We start from the raw sequence: 15472 nt of genomic DNA, 5'->3' as shown, positions 1-15472 counted from the left end.
CTGAGCTGTGAGTTTTTGTACAACAAAATACTGATTGAAAACAAATAAGAATAAACTTGTCCAGAGTGCTCAACTATGTGGATACCCTGTAAGCAACTAAATGTCTCTTATATGCAAGAAGATATTACGATGTATAAACATCGATATCTTATATCGAAACAGTATACCAAATATTTTAAATTTTTTAATTTGAGACTCAGTTACAAACGTAAAAATATTAAATTATGCAACACACGCTTACCATACTGAAGTATTTGTTAACCACACTCTGATTATCTAAAATTAGGAATTCTTTTAGGCGACTCTAATTATTTTACATTAATCAAATATACATTAATCAAACTATTTACGAGCTGGCGACAGTAAACAAAAGTTTACATTTCCTCGCTTATGAGTTTAATCTCTGTAAACACATTTGCACCCACATACAAAATTATGGCTGTATGTATGAAGGTTAGATCGTATCTATAGTTTGCATTAAAAGATCTCAGTTGCCTGCTGGCTAACTTAATGATACCCTCCGTATTCTTAAATAATCTAATGGCTCCAGGGTATATACAATTACATTACGAATGGCGTTGCGAAAATTGCATAAATTTAGATAGACAGCAAATTGTTGGAAGTGAATTCCACATGTGTAAAAAAAACGGTCAACCGTTTGTAAAAGCGTTAAGGTTGCCAGCGAAATGAGTTATGGATTTATGTACTCGCACATGTGGAATGCACTACATATATATATATTTATATATGTATATATATGACAAAACTGAACTGAAGTTAACGCAACTGAACTGATGTCAATTGAAATCTGTTGCTGCTGCTGCTGCTGATGTCATGTGGTTGCAATTGACATTGGCAATGAACCTGGCCGTAATTAGTTGTAGTTAATGAGCACGCGTTCTAAATCGAGTCATTAACTGGGACAGCGGCAGCACTTGTTGGCAAGGTCATGGGAATGGGCACAGTCTTGGCTTGAAACTTCAACAACAACTTCAACTTTAACTCTATATCCGACTTCAACTGCAAAACAACTACAATTGAGGCAATGCTTAGTTTGCACAGTTGGTCAAGAGAGCAAACAGTTAACGAAAGTGTTTGGCTAGTTGCCTCATTTGTTTGCCGTTTTTTATACTATGCTCGTTTTTTTATTTACTCTTGTAGTTGTTGTTGCTGTTGTTGTTGTATTTGTTGTTTGTTAACATCTTTAACGTGACTCAAGCGGCTTGTTTAGGTCGAACAATACATTTGGGTACACGCCCAGTTTTAGTTTTAGGGCCATGCCAGTTACATTACGTAAGCAGTTGAAAATATTTTAAACTTAGCAACTAAGTCTGGCCAAACTGAAAATGGCCAAGTTGTATATATTTGTTTGATTTTGCACAGCCCAACGATATCATGAGTTGCATGTGTAGGTGGATTTTTTCTCCTTTTTTTATGTCTTGTTTTATTATTTGTTTCTTTTGAATGTGGCATTTTTACACATTTCTCGATTCGACTCGATTTTGCTGTCCGAAATTCGCCTTGCTAGAACACCCACACACGCTGTTACACACACATATAACCCCAGAGCAGAGTCGTAGTCGTCATCACCATCAGCAGTGGCACCCACATGAGAATGGAGCTGATGTGTTGTGGTGCTTATGGTGGTTCAACGCCTCGTTCTCAACGTGGGCGAGGTTTCAAGTTTGATTTGTGCCAAAGTAAGCGACAAATGCGCATTGAATTGTGAATGATTTTATTGTGTGATACAGAACAATGTATGTTACGACACTTTTTATGCTTGCAGTTAATGCGAAACTGTGTAAAATATTCTCGAAAATAATAAGTAGTCTCTACTGTAGCCGCGAAGTAATTATGTGCTTTTGTGTGGGCTAAAAGTCAGTTATGGCTAAAAGTAATTATGCTCATATAGTATGAAGAGCTCGAAAATGTACAGTTTTTGGGAAAGCACTCATCAGAGCAGAATAATGTTTGAAATGGTGAATGAACGTGGTTTTGAATGAGTGTTTAGTCAACTGCCATTCATAGCTACTTATATAAATTTAAAAAAAAGTAGTTCACTTTAATTTAATTGCATTGTATCTGCTAGTTAGCTTATCTAAAGCACTCTGATTAAATTGATAGCTTTAACAAGTGCCCAAATTATCCTAATGAGCTTCACTAGGTTTTCCAAATCTGTATAAATACGACATTGACTCCACTGGAGTATAATTCTCGTCTAAAGGGGATTGTACGCGTAATTCATATTCTGATTCATAATTAATTGATAAATTTAATCAAAATAAATCTTCTCGTTTTACTCGCTTTAAAGGAAAACTTGATTCAGTCGAGACTTCTGATAAATCATACATTATAATTTTATTATTATTGGCTTCATATAATATATCCATATAGATTTTAAGTGTCTTTTATGCTTTTGGCTGTCATTGGCAAATGCTATGTCAGCTGAATAGCCATTATTTATCTACATCTTGGCTGATGGACACGCCTTGAACTAACTGGCTGGCTGGCAGCTCATTAACGTTGAGTTTCCTATGAATTGCTTGCAAGCGAGCATTTATTTTTGGCAGCATTTATTGCTGTTCATAAATAGTGAAGAACACATACACACATACTTAAGCACACACACACTTGAACCGCACTTCAAGTTCGTGTCTTCAGTCATTTGATTTATGCCGTTAGACGTCACCAAAGCGCAGCCGCGTATTCTGTTGTTGTTACTGCTGTTCTTCTATTTTTATTCTGTATTTAATTTTTGCTCATTACTTTACACACCCAACTTTGTAGACGTTTATAATCACAAACAAAAACAAACGGTGTGCCGGGCAATCCATAACAGCCCAATTACCACTAACGTACTGCAACTGAATGCGGTTAAGAAACACTTAAAACCAAAACTAAAAACCAATCGAAAAACCAGATTCAGATAACAAAAAATAACTTTCGGTTTTTATTATATCTGCTGCTCGTCGTATGCGGCTGGCATTACGTAATGGGCCAGCAAAATGCAAATACACAAGAAGAAATACTGTAGAGACAACGCCCGCGTTCGCTCGACTTTTGGTATTTGGTATTTGCACGCCCCACAAACTAGTCCGTTCTTGGGCATATTGTGATTATAATGTTGTATTTTATTATTATTATTTATGCCGTTGCTTTGTTCACACGGCCGAGTTTAGTTCACGTGTTTAACATGGATATCATGGATATATATATATATATGTATATTTATATATATATGTATATAAATAATAGGAAGCAGAAGAAATAATATATGTCTGCTTAATTTGTGGCTTTGGAAGTAGAACAGCACGCAACGCTTGAGATTCGTGAAGCTGTAGCTAAATCTCGTGTGGAGGAACAGCAGTCAAAGCAAACGGCCGAGAATAACTTGAGTTTGAGAATGTGATTTTAACTTGGCTAAAAACGACGCTTAAGTTATGCAAATCTAAAATTATGCTTTAGCGTTAGAAACGCGCTTCTTGACGACAGCGGGGGGTGTGGCGTAAGCCGTTGTGCACTTGAGCTGATATTGTTAGTTTTATATAAAGGCTTATTTATTTTCATGGCATTTCTCTTTAGGCTTTTATTAAATTTGTTTTGTTAAGCACTTGTTGCTGCTCACTGCTGCCTCGCTTTCGACTCTTCTTACACTTTGCTCGTTGTTTTTCTGGTTGCGGCGCTTGTTGATTGTTTCGGGGTGGGGTTATGGGGAGTTCGGCTTTGTTGCAGTTTGCAGTGGCCTTTTTTTAGTTGTTTTGTTTTGGAAAAAACACGTCCAACGCGCACGAGTTGCCGACAACGACTGAACAAACGGAGCGCACTTTAAGCCAAGTTTCAGTTTCGACCAAAAAAAAAAACAGTTTCCACTCGAAGCTAAAAAGCTTTCGGTCGCAACTGGAAGTCAAGTTAGTACGTCATCGTTTGTTCATCGCGATCTCTGCTTGTTTTGTTTACTAGCTTTGCTGCGCTTTTGTTTTGGGCTCTCCATTCGCCTCTTGAGAGCTCAGTTAAGCAACTTCTCAGTTGTGCTTAGAGTTGTGCAAGTTTCGTGGCGTTTCCGTTTACGAAACGCATTTTGGTTCTTGGGATTATTTTGTATTTAGTTTTTTTTTTTTAATGGACTGCACGTTAATTATCGATGACTCTGTGGTTTCTCTTTGATAATTGAACAATTTGTATTGGCGGCTGCGGCTTATTTCAAAAGTTATTGATTATAAAACGCAGCTTGAGCTATTACTGGCGCTCCCTTCTTACTCACCTGCCCCTGATCCAATGTACTGTGAAGAAGTAGAAACAATGCGTTTTCTTTCATTTCTCAAGAATTTTTTATGTTTTGATTTTATTTGTATTTTTTAGTGTTTTTTTTTTTGTGTATTTTGTTGTTCTTTTTTATTATTAATTTGTTTGTTTTTTTCGGTTTTTTTGTTACCCTTTTTGGCGCTATAGCTGTCAGTTTTGTGGCTAAACACACACGGCTTTAAAATGCTCTCGCTTATGATCTTTGAACGATCATATAAGTACATAAGTATCTGGGTATACAGGTGTATTATCTAAGCTCGATTCACTTTCTGCAAATCGGCGCTGACTGCTCTGAATATTATCTTAAAAAATGCCATTAATGATTTTATATATGTTTATTTGTTGTATTTTTTTTTTGCTGTATTTTTCATTTGATTTTTTGTTTTATTTTTATGATTTCTTGTGAATGAAGTCATGCTGAATTAATTTATTGTATAATCTTATAAATAAATTAATTAATTTATAGTCACAAAATAAAGCTATAAATGTTGTTGGTTTTCTCATAGGACACTGCATTAAATTAATTAGAAATTAAGATTAGCACATTTCTCAATTCATATACAAACTGTAAGCTTAACATCCATCCATTTCTCAACTTTCCGCAAATTGCCAAAAGCTTTTCTTTTATATTAGCAACAACACAACCAAATCGATGTAGTTTCATTTTTCTTTTTCTTGTATATTTTTTAACAAAAACTTGAGTTAACCAAAGAAAAGCCAACAAACATTTGCAGACTGTAGCCGTGGGTAGTGTGAAAATTCTCATACTCTCTTTCTATCTTTATTTTAGGTATGATCAGCTCCACCTTTCCCTCGGATTCTGCTTTCTGCCGTTTCTGCATTATGTGCTATGTATCAGCATGCTAAGAAGCAATAAAATTTAATTTTATTATTCATAAATAACGTTTTCTTTTTTTTAACTGGCTAAATAAAAACCAAAAACCATCAACAGCTTTTAGTATAATTTCTTTTGTTTAATTTTTTTTCCTCATTTTCATTTTTCGTCTTAGATGAAACCCCATTTTATGTTTATTGTAATTATTAATGTAGGCATATTAATGAATAAACTTCTTTTTTTATATTTCTTTCTCTATAATAATCAATTGCAATAATGTTTCGAAGTACAATACAATTAGGTATAAACTATGAAATAGAATTATATAATTGTAGTTGCTTTTTGTTTTCACAAAAAAAGAAGAAAATCTAAGAGAAAATGCTAACAAAATGTGTGAGTGGAAATTCCTTAATTTTGGCATCAGCATGAAGTGAATTAGTTTGATTTTAGTTTTTTCATTATTTTCTACATGGGAATGGCTCGCAGCTGGAGCTTGAATAGCACATTAAGTAGCGGCTTATAGACACTCAATCAATTAATCAATCAATCAATCGCATACTCATTGATACACTTAAGTTAATAGCTTGGTTTTTCTCGTATATACTTGTAATTATTACTTTTAGATTATATGTGTCTATTTGTGTGTGTGTGTGTGTCTTAATGTGTTTAGGTGTGGGTGTAAGTGTGTGTATGTATTTGTGTTGACACAGAACAATTTCTGAAATATTATTTGGTCTTCTCTTGTACACATCTAATGGTAACTAATTAAGTAGTTATTATTTATTCCTAGAGTTTACACCTAAATTCTTCGGTCTTCGATCACTTAAGCCTGCAGTGCGTTCCCATATTATGGGCTTACCAAAATCATCGCTTAGTTCTGCTACAGAACTTTCTCTACAGCGTTTAGAATTCATCATTCAAATATTTTCGAATCTTATCTCAAATGTGATTTCAGCATTTGTTTAGCTTGGCAAACTAACTACATTACAATACATTTAGATCTGTCAGTTGTGAGTATCCATATCGTATTACATATACATTTATCATATACCAACATATACCCAATGCCATATTTCATACAATATACTAATATAGTAGTACAATATAATATTGCATTAAAAGTTGTTTGACAGTTGTTTTTCTTGTTTTCACATTTTTTCAACCCATTTTTGTTGATTTTGTTATTCGATTTTTGATGTAATAAATGTGTATAATGTTTTTTTTTAGTGTCTGTTGTATTTTGTGGCAGTTCTTTTCCAATAGTACAAATATTTTTCAAATATTTTTGTTGGTTTATCGTAAATGTGTTTTTTTTTTGTTGAATATTATTTTCAATTTTAAAGTAAATCGTTTCCCATATACACATCTAGTAAATTTTTTCAAATTACAATTACATATAGCAAATATTACAGTACACTTAAGATTCATTAATACTCGTAATTAGTTCAATTTAAGTTAAATTATTATAGTTCTTTTTATGTTTTTTTTTTAGATAATCGTTTTAGCTTTTGATATATTCTAATTGAATCCTCAGATTGAAAATATTTACAATGCAAATTACATACAATGCGTGTACATGAATAATTAATTTGTTTGATTTTTGTTGTTTTTTTTGTTGTTGTATTAATTGAAATTAGCAAAAAAACTAACGTCTAATGATGACTACTTATATAACTAGCTCTATGGCTGCAGATGTATATATGTATATATGATAGTATTGAAATTTTTTAGGTATATAGATAGGGTTACAACTAGAGCTGTTAATCATCTGATTATATGGTAACTCAATGAGCGACTTGAGTTTTTTTTTTCATTTATCTCGGAATATCTATTAAAGCTTTTCCGATGTCTCACTAATTTACATACACTGCGTTTAGATTTAAAAAGTTCCTCACAAATCTTAAGCTAGCTACAAGTATTTCTTTTGTTGGAATCTGAAAGATGCGAACTAAACTAGCAAATGGGCTTGGTTTTTTTTATTATATTTTTGTTATTATTGTTTAGAAATAACTAACTTTAGCTTTATATAAATAGTATGTACATATTGCATTGAGCTATGCAAACCATTCAGCGTTGCAATTGGCTAAACAATTCTGGCAGTGCCATTTTTAGTGGGTGTGGGAGTGTGTGTGGTGTGTGTGTGTGTGTGTATGGGAGGTATCAACTAACACAAGCCGCATACGATACTAAACTAGCCTACCAATAATCAATCTGGCTAAACCTGCAGCAATATGCATTAACTTCTCCTCATCGCTCATCCCTCTTGTATCTCGTTTTTAGCATTATTCTCTTGTCCTACAGCGAGCAATATTTGGCATTGATTCGTGTCTTCTTTTCATTTGTTGTTGTTTGCGTTGCATTGTTGCTGGCGCGTTGCATGCGTCGCTGGTGCTGGTTTTGTTGCGGTTGTTGATCCTGGTGCTGGTCCTCCTGCGATGCCGTGTTAGCAGCTGCTGCTCCTGTTCGCGTCGGGTTCATTTAGTTAGTAAGGCAAATTGGCAATTTGGCAATATTTCGACCGCATGCACAACAATCAAACACACACGCACACACACAGGCAGACAGAGAGCGTGAAACACATAGAGATGTAAGACAAATGTTGTGGGCGTGGCACACATACAGCGAGACAGAGACAGATATAGGGAGTGTGAGAGAAAGAGATTGATGCAAATGTTTATGAGGCTATATTGTCGCATTCGCATTTTGATTCGTTTTCCATTTTTTTTGTTGTCGAATGAATCATGGGAGTCATGAGGAACATGATATGTACACCATACCGATCGGCTGATGCTGATGGGGCAGCACGCTCCCGTGTTATATGATACTCTCGCGATTGCGTTCCAGCTCCTCGGCCTCATTATCGGGGTCCACACTCGATGTCGATGAGACGCCGCAGATTTGCATCTCTATCTCGGCCAGACGATTCTCTAAATCCCATTGCTGCTGTGACAGTTTCGTGTTAAGTGCCTGATTCTCCGATTCAACCGTATGCAGACGCTCTCTCAATCGCTTGATCTCATCCTCCAAGGCCTCGTGGGAGCCGAGCAGCGGCGTGGTGCCACCAACACCAGCGCCATAGCACTCTGCCAGCTGCGAACTCGAGTCGCATATGTGGCCTGACAAGTCGATAAGGAGAGTGGGAGAGAATGAGATATTAGTAATCATATAGTAAAACATATTAATTCAAAAATTGCAAATAAATACAAAATAATGATTACAATTTATTTCATTTATTTTAGGAAATGCTATCAATTAATATTAAAGGAATTTAAACAAATAGCAAAGGTCTGAGTGGACAGCGAATTATTTTTAACTACTACTCACCTCCATGGCTGGGCTGCGATTGGGGCCTCATTGAGTGGTGCGAGGTGGCGCGGCTACGTGGCCTCTCCTCGGAACCATGTGCGCTGGGACTCACCGAACGTGGCGAGTCCGTGGCCCGCACCAGATGATCCGCATAGCTGCGTGGACTGCAAGTATTTAGTTGGGGAGCTCAACTTGAGCAGTGAAAAAGCCCAAAACTTACCTATAGCCATGTGAATGTTGTTGCTGCTGCAGCTGTTGTTGTTGTTGTTGCAGCTGCTGTTGTTGTTGCTGCAGCAATTGTTGCTGCTGCTGCTGCTGCTGATGTTGCTGCACCTGATGCATCATAGAGATTGTTGCCGGCGGCAACCACATGTCCTCGAGCGTGGTGCGGCCACAGCTCTCCACCAGACCCGGCGTCGACTGGCAGCGGCCCATGGCAACTACATTAAAGTATTTGACTGCGTTTTAAAATCAAAAAAGATCACAGCAAAACCAAAAGAAGGGAGGGAAAAAAGCAACGGAAGGCAAAACAATCGATTTGTGTTATTCGAAAGGGGGCAATTCGTATTTGTAAACGCAATCATTCGTTTCTAATTTCATTGGCAAATTTCGAGTGGGTTTTTGTGTGTGTTTTTGTAGGGTGTGGGTCATAACAATGTTAACGACCTTACCTTTCTCTAGTGGCGCCTTCTTATACTTCTCCAGCCGCTTGACGGCTATCGACTCGAGGCGCACACGCGCCGCCGGATATTCCTTGAGCACGTCCCACATGTCCTTCTTGCTCAGCACGAAAAGATCACTGTATCCCACGGACCGAACGCTTGCGGTGCGCCTGTTGCCTGCGCAAGTTGGTGGCAAGTTGAAACGGTGGCGAAAGTTGGCAAATGTGGCAAAGTTGCACGTTTCCAATGAAGAGAATGACGGCAAAAGTTTCATATTAATAACTTGGGCATACACAAAAATGTGGTTGCTGTACTTTTGTTGTTTGTCTGTTGTTCTTATTGTTGACTGCATACACACACAGACACACACAAACACACATACAGGCAGACACACAAGCACAAGGACATTGAAATTGCATGCCAAGCTGAGGTATAGGTATGCAGGCAATTTAGTAACGGGAAAACTGTTGGCAATTGGAAATTGGAGTCGGTCTATTGGTTTGACAGTTTTACAGGGACATTTATTGGATGCACAAGTGCTACACATAGACACATAACCTGTAGCATATGTATATGTATATGCATCATATGGATGTGGATATCTGTCGCTTGTGTTCTACAACCAAGCGCAGGCAGCTATAACAACAACAGTTTATTCAGCTCAACAGCTGAAATTGTTGCTTGCATTTTAAATGGCATACTTTAATTGAAGAATCCTTGACACAGTCCTGCAAGGACAATTCTTTCTACTTTCTCTTGTGAGCTGCTGAGTAATTTCGACAAGATTTCGTATTTAGTTCCGATTAAATTGCACAGATTTTTCATTTTCTAGATCCAAATGTCTGATATATGTTTGTAAAAATTTGTGTGGCTATTAAATAATTAAAAAGTGCATTGCTCACATAGCAATACCCTACAAAAAAAACAACAACATGAATTTTAAAAATAATGAAGCAAAACTGCAACCTATCAGATAAGTTGCTACATTTCATAAAGTGAGCATATAATAATAAAGGATTATTTAAAATCTTAAACATATTGCCAAATTATACATGATATTTAGACTATATAAAAATCTGTGAAATTGTTACTAAAATTGAATACGGAATATGGATGTTGGTAGATTTTAACAGATACTCCCCGAAGTATGCATCATAAATTGTAGCGAATTATAACTTCCATTTAGAGCTGTATTGTGAGGGGAAATTGGGAGGTGAAAGTTGGCGTGCAATTTGAACTCATTTGATTCATTTTTGTGTGTGTGCTTGTATGTGTGTTTGTGGAACAACTGAATGCATATTAATTGTGGTATTATTGTGTTATATACTTAATTGAAACACTGTCAAACATAATTCAAACGTTTAAATTACGGCCAGGCAAAGCAATACAACAACGACTCACAAAGTGAGAGAGAGAGAGAGAGAGAGAGAGAGAGAGAGAGACACACACACGGAGAGATAGAGACATAAAGAGTTGACTAGAAAAATAAATTAAGATTAAGATTTTAGTTATTGGATTCTCACACTTGAACAACTACTTAGAGGAGCCTAATTGGACTGTTGGATGAATAAGTAAGTGGAATGAATTCATGCAAGAAAGTGCAAATAATAAAATGATAAGCGATTGAAATACCAAGAATTAAACGTTTCGATTTTGCTATTTAAAGTATATGTAAGTTTGCTGGGAAAGCATCATCTAGGTGGCGGCAGTTTGACAGCAACTTAGCCAATTGTTTGCCAAAGTCTACGACTAATTGAGCCAGAAGAGCAAAAGTTTGTGGCAAGCTCTAACTTTTGTTAGCCATTGAAATAAAATTAAGTTACCAGTTGATAGTTGCTGCTACTGCTACAAAGTTAATTAGGCAGGTGCAAGTAAGGCGACAGTGATGTAGGCAATGCCTTACAAACACACACAGATACTCACAACTGCATGTACTGAGATAATTCTTGGCATTGTTGGTAATTTTGTTGCACGAATGTGTATATATGTGCATATTTATGTATACATTTTAGTTATTATCATAATTCACAGTCGAGTTGCGCTTAGTCAAGTTAAAGCGACACTTTAAAGTGCCACTTAAGAGATAACTAAATTTTGCATTCACAGTTTCCATAAATTGAACATAATTATTGCTGTTTTAAAGCCAATTTCATTGTATTTTATGGAATTGTTAAATTGTGCAAAAGCGTGTCGTTACAGCCATTGAAGCGAACTTATGTATATACCAAAATTGTGTATTTATATTTATTTGAATGCATTTGTATATGTAACTGGACGCATGCAGGTGCAATAATTGCATTTGGAATTCATTAATTGTGTTGCCTGTCAGAGCAACAAGGGATGGCAATAGAGACAGCGAGGGAGAGAGCGAGAGATAGATGGTCTGTGTGTTGTGTATAATAAAAGTACGTTGCATACTTTTCGGGCGCGTCTGAAAACCAATTTTCGGCTCAAAAATGTAAAATATGGGAAAGAGAGAGAATTAATGAGTCTTTTGTAGCTGTTGAGCCAAAAGAATATAATAATTTTTTTTTTAAATATGTGTTTATGAATCATTTATATATTTTATTTTCATAATTATTATATTGTCCGATATATTTGGAAGCCGCACAGTTGACTCGACTGACGCTGTAGCTCGAAATATATCGCAGAATGAAAACAAAAGAATGATGTTTTTACACTGATAATGACTTAAAAAGTCAGGCATATAAATATTAAAATAGTAAAAAGGTTTCATTAAACACAATACGGAAACTAAGTTTATTTTCAGCTTTCCGAATAATAATAATATTCTTGCAGACACCTGATTGAAAACAACATCTTGTTAATGAACTGAGAACTAACTCCTACAATATTTCAATTATATGTAATTTTGTCTCAATATATAATTTTACGTCCATTAAAAGTTTTGCTGGACAAAAATGTTCGCATGTGATACAAACAGATAGACAAGACAATAAAGCATTGATATGGAATATGTTTATTTAATTTATTATAAATGTCGTGTTTGAATTCAAAAATATAAATTAATAAGAAGTGATGGTGCAAGAAATTAAAATAAATATAAATGAATATATGTATTTACTATATTTGTATCAGTCAAAGGCGCATTTGTCAATTAATGTGTGCGAAACCACATTTACAGGTGGTAAATAGATAAATAACTTTGTATTTGTACGAAGCTGTGTGCTGCGAAGTCAAACGCTTTAGAAGCGCTTACTAAATTAATGTGAAATGGTGTGTGCAATACATTTTTAGACTTTTCGATACACGGGCATACTTTATATAGGCAAGAAATACAAGATACATTAAGAAAACATATATTTTTAATGGTAGTTAGAATACTTTAATATTGTGTGTTATGGGGTAGTTTAGCTATTGACTAGTTGTTGTTTTTGTTGTTGTTGTAGTTACATTAATTTGTTGTTATTGTTATTGTTCCGCCTGTCGCACTAAAACGGGATATTTACCAAGTTCTTTACCTGCGGTGCCCATATTCAGTATACTAATCTCGCCGAAATAGGAACCTGCCTTTAACGAGGCCATCACCGTTTTGCCATTGTCAGCAACAACCTGCAATCGTCCACGATTTACAATATACATTTCCTTGCCTACCTCACCTGCAAGAAAACAAGAGAGAACAGGACAAAACACAGACAGAGAGACAGAAAGTTGGGGTGAGTTTTCTGACTGAGTACACTTGCACATATATACATGCAGAGCATTAAGGATGGTCACTCACCTTTGCGACATATGTAGTCGCCCGGGGAGAAGAGCACGGGCCTGAGTCGCAGCACCAATTCGCAAAGGAAACCAGCTTCAGTATTTTGAAAAATCTCAACCCGCTTAAGTGTATCTAAATGGACGTTAATTGCTATTTCAGCCTACAAGAAACAGAGGAAAGACGGAAAAAAAATTAGGCACATCTGGACAGATGGCATTAAGCACAGAAATTCTTTCAGAAATGGACAATTCATGTTTGGTTGGGTTTTTCTTGTGTGGGAGGGTGGATGGTTTTGGGGCGCATCTGTTTTGTGTATATGTGTGTGGATTATTTACCTTTAATTTATCAGGAAGACAGGATACGGCGCGCTCCTCGTCCGAGCACTTTTGCGTGAGCCACAGGTAATCGAACCATTTGATGACCTTCACCTGCAGATGATTTGGCACACGCCGCATGCGCATGTACGTCTTAACTCCATCCAGCTTGGCTGCAAATAGGCAATTGTACCAAATATATACCAAATATAAATGTATAACGTAGACTTATTATATATGCAAGCCTGTTTGCGCTGTGGATTACACGCAAAACGAAATGCGGGCTGCATACAAATGACAAAATGGCGAGTATCGAGTGCCTCACTTAATCGCTGCGGATTCAGACCCAATCAGCCTTTTGTCCTGCATAAATTTGTGTATGCCCTATATATTATTTACAGCTCTGATTACCAAAAAAATTGGAAAAAAAAAATGCTATTTTCATGGCGCAATACCTGGCGTATGCATAATATAATGCTGTTATTAAGGCTATGGAGAAATATATGAATGCAATCGAAGAAGAGCAGTTTTTCAGCAAATATCAGTTACAAAGCAGAAACACAATCAGTAAGTTTTTTGTACGATTCGTACTACATATTCCTTGATTCCAGAATTTAAATGTAAGAATGTTCAACGAAATATATAATTTTTGTTAAATGCTACTTAAAGGAGAAGTATAGTAGTGGCAAATTGCACACTAAATGACAGTTTACGTAAGCAATTGGTATAATTTACTCGAATGAAGATCAGTAATTGCCCAAAGCCAGATGTGTTGCTGTAAATAGCACATAACCAGATGCCAAGTTGGATTTTTACAGTTAAGTGCAGTTCCGGGGAATACATAGCACGTATTTTTACACTTCTCCCTCGACTCACTCACTCTCTCTCAGTCTGTGTGTGTCTGTGTATTTTACTGGATAACCAAGCAGCATTCGATAAGAGGAAATTAAATCTCTACTTGGCTCAACGTCACTGCCAGCAAATATTGACACAATTTGTCGATTGACAACTGCGGCTGGCTGAAGTTAGTATTGTTGTTGTTGGCGGTGGTGCCACATTGACAGACAACGGCTGAGAGCTTTTGACGGGGTCGGCGGAGGAGGAGGGGGTAAGCATGAACGAAGTGTGTTTGCTCGAGTAAACATTAGCAAACCAACAGGCAAACAAGCAAACAGATTGAAAACAAATAAATAAAATTGCTTGTCGGCCCAGCAGGCAACTTCCTTCAACTCCCACCAACTTTAACTACCTTCAATTCTCCTCAACTCATTTATAATGCAAGTAACGCCGCTGCGTCCAAAGGCCAATAAATAATTGGGCAGCACAGTTGGCTCAGTTTGCCACGCATTTCTTTTTCGCCATATTGCCACAATCATTTATCATTTGGATGTTTGTCAATCAGTCATCGGCATGAACAATACCTTGGCGCCCAAGGTGGCAAGACTTAGGCTCTCTACTAAGACAACTTGCTGTCTGTGATTTAATTTTAAATTGTTATTTATTCGATAGCTGAGTAAAAATTTCAATTAACATTAAAGTACTTAATTAGCGAAAGTCATTGCGTATATTGAAACTTTTTTTTTACAATGAATTGCACCTTTTAATTTTTATTGAAAATCTCGTTTCTGTAAATCAGAAAAAAATTACTACACGCCCCGTTTTTAAATATATGCACGTTATTTTGTTAGAGTTTTGTTGTATTGATAAAGCATCAAGCATTCGGTAGAAACAATCGCCCCATTTTTATTTGATTACTTTTATAATCACTTCTACAGAATTCTTAGAAAATTATTTCGAAACCTTCACTAAGTGTCTAAGTAAATGCTCAAATTTATTGAAGTCTATAACTAATTACGTTATCAAATAATTACTGGAATTAATTGTATATTATTATCTTATTTATGGTGTCGAATCTAATCTGTTGTCAATAATAAACGAAGTGACCGCACCAAAAAAAACACTGAAGACATATATAAAAACAAAACCACCATGGCACATTTTTTTATTCATTAGTTCTCGGAATGAAAATGTTGGGGCATCAATTAGTCAGCTTCGTTGTCCTCAGCCTTGCTCTTACCCGGCTGCAATTCGTCAGCTGTGAGATTCCTGCCGCTGACCAATGTGACCCGGGCTTCAATTTGGTGGGCGACAAGTGTCTGAAGATTCTGAGCAAAACGTTAAACTGGTATGATGCGGATCGTGACTGTCATTCGCTGGGCGCTGGACTGCTTAGTCTGCAGAACGAGGAACAGCTTCTTCACATTAGTAAGTGGATCAACAGAAATGTGGAAGTCTGGACCTCGGGCAACAGTCTGGGTAATCAGGGTGT

General features: G+C 36.3%; 2 protein-coding genes across 4 annotated transcripts in view; both read right to left on the bottom strand.

The window, feature by feature from the left end:
* Positions 1–3783, bottom strand: part of LOC6560786 (filamin-A) — a 29247-nt gene extending 25464 nt beyond the window's left edge. The window contains exon 1 of one of the 3 annotated variants that reach the window (XM_001987725.2): positions 3653–3783. The gene's annotated coding sequence lies outside the window, so the exon portion shown is untranslated. The remainder of the gene's footprint in view (positions 1–3652) is intronic. The other 2 variants (XM_032734496.1, XM_032734497.2) reach the window with 2 other exon arrangements.
* Positions 3784–7528: 3745 nt separating this feature from the next.
* The window catches only part of LOC6560784 (cyclic nucleotide-gated cation channel beta-3), a 77306-nt gene continuing 69362 nt past the window's right edge, over positions 7529–15472 (bottom strand). Inside the window, exons 5-12 of the mRNA XM_032734687.2 lie at positions 13165–13316; positions 12848–12989; positions 12588–12725; positions 9115–9282; positions 8664–8901; positions 8462–8607; positions 7915–8253; positions 7529–7596 (exon numbers count right to left, since the gene is read on the bottom strand). Of these exons, the coding sequence (XP_032590578.1) occupies positions 7952–8253; positions 8462–8607; positions 8664–8901; positions 9115–9282; positions 12588–12725; positions 12848–12989; positions 13165–13316 (1286 nt within the window). The 3' untranslated portion in view covers positions 7529–7596; positions 7915–7951. The remainder of the gene's footprint in view (positions 7597–7914; positions 8254–8461; positions 8608–8663; positions 8902–9114; positions 9283–12587; positions 12726–12847; positions 12990–13164; positions 13317–15472) is intronic.

This window comes from Drosophila grimshawi, unplaced genomic scaffold (assembly GCF_018153295.1).
Source record: "Drosophila grimshawi isolate 15287-2541.00 unplaced genomic scaffold, ASM1815329v1 contig_1369, whole genome shotgun sequence".
Classification (NCBI taxonomy): Eukaryota; Metazoa; Arthropoda; class Insecta; order Diptera; family Drosophilidae; genus Drosophila; species Drosophila grimshawi.
This window is presented reverse-complemented; position numbering and strand designations above follow the sequence as displayed.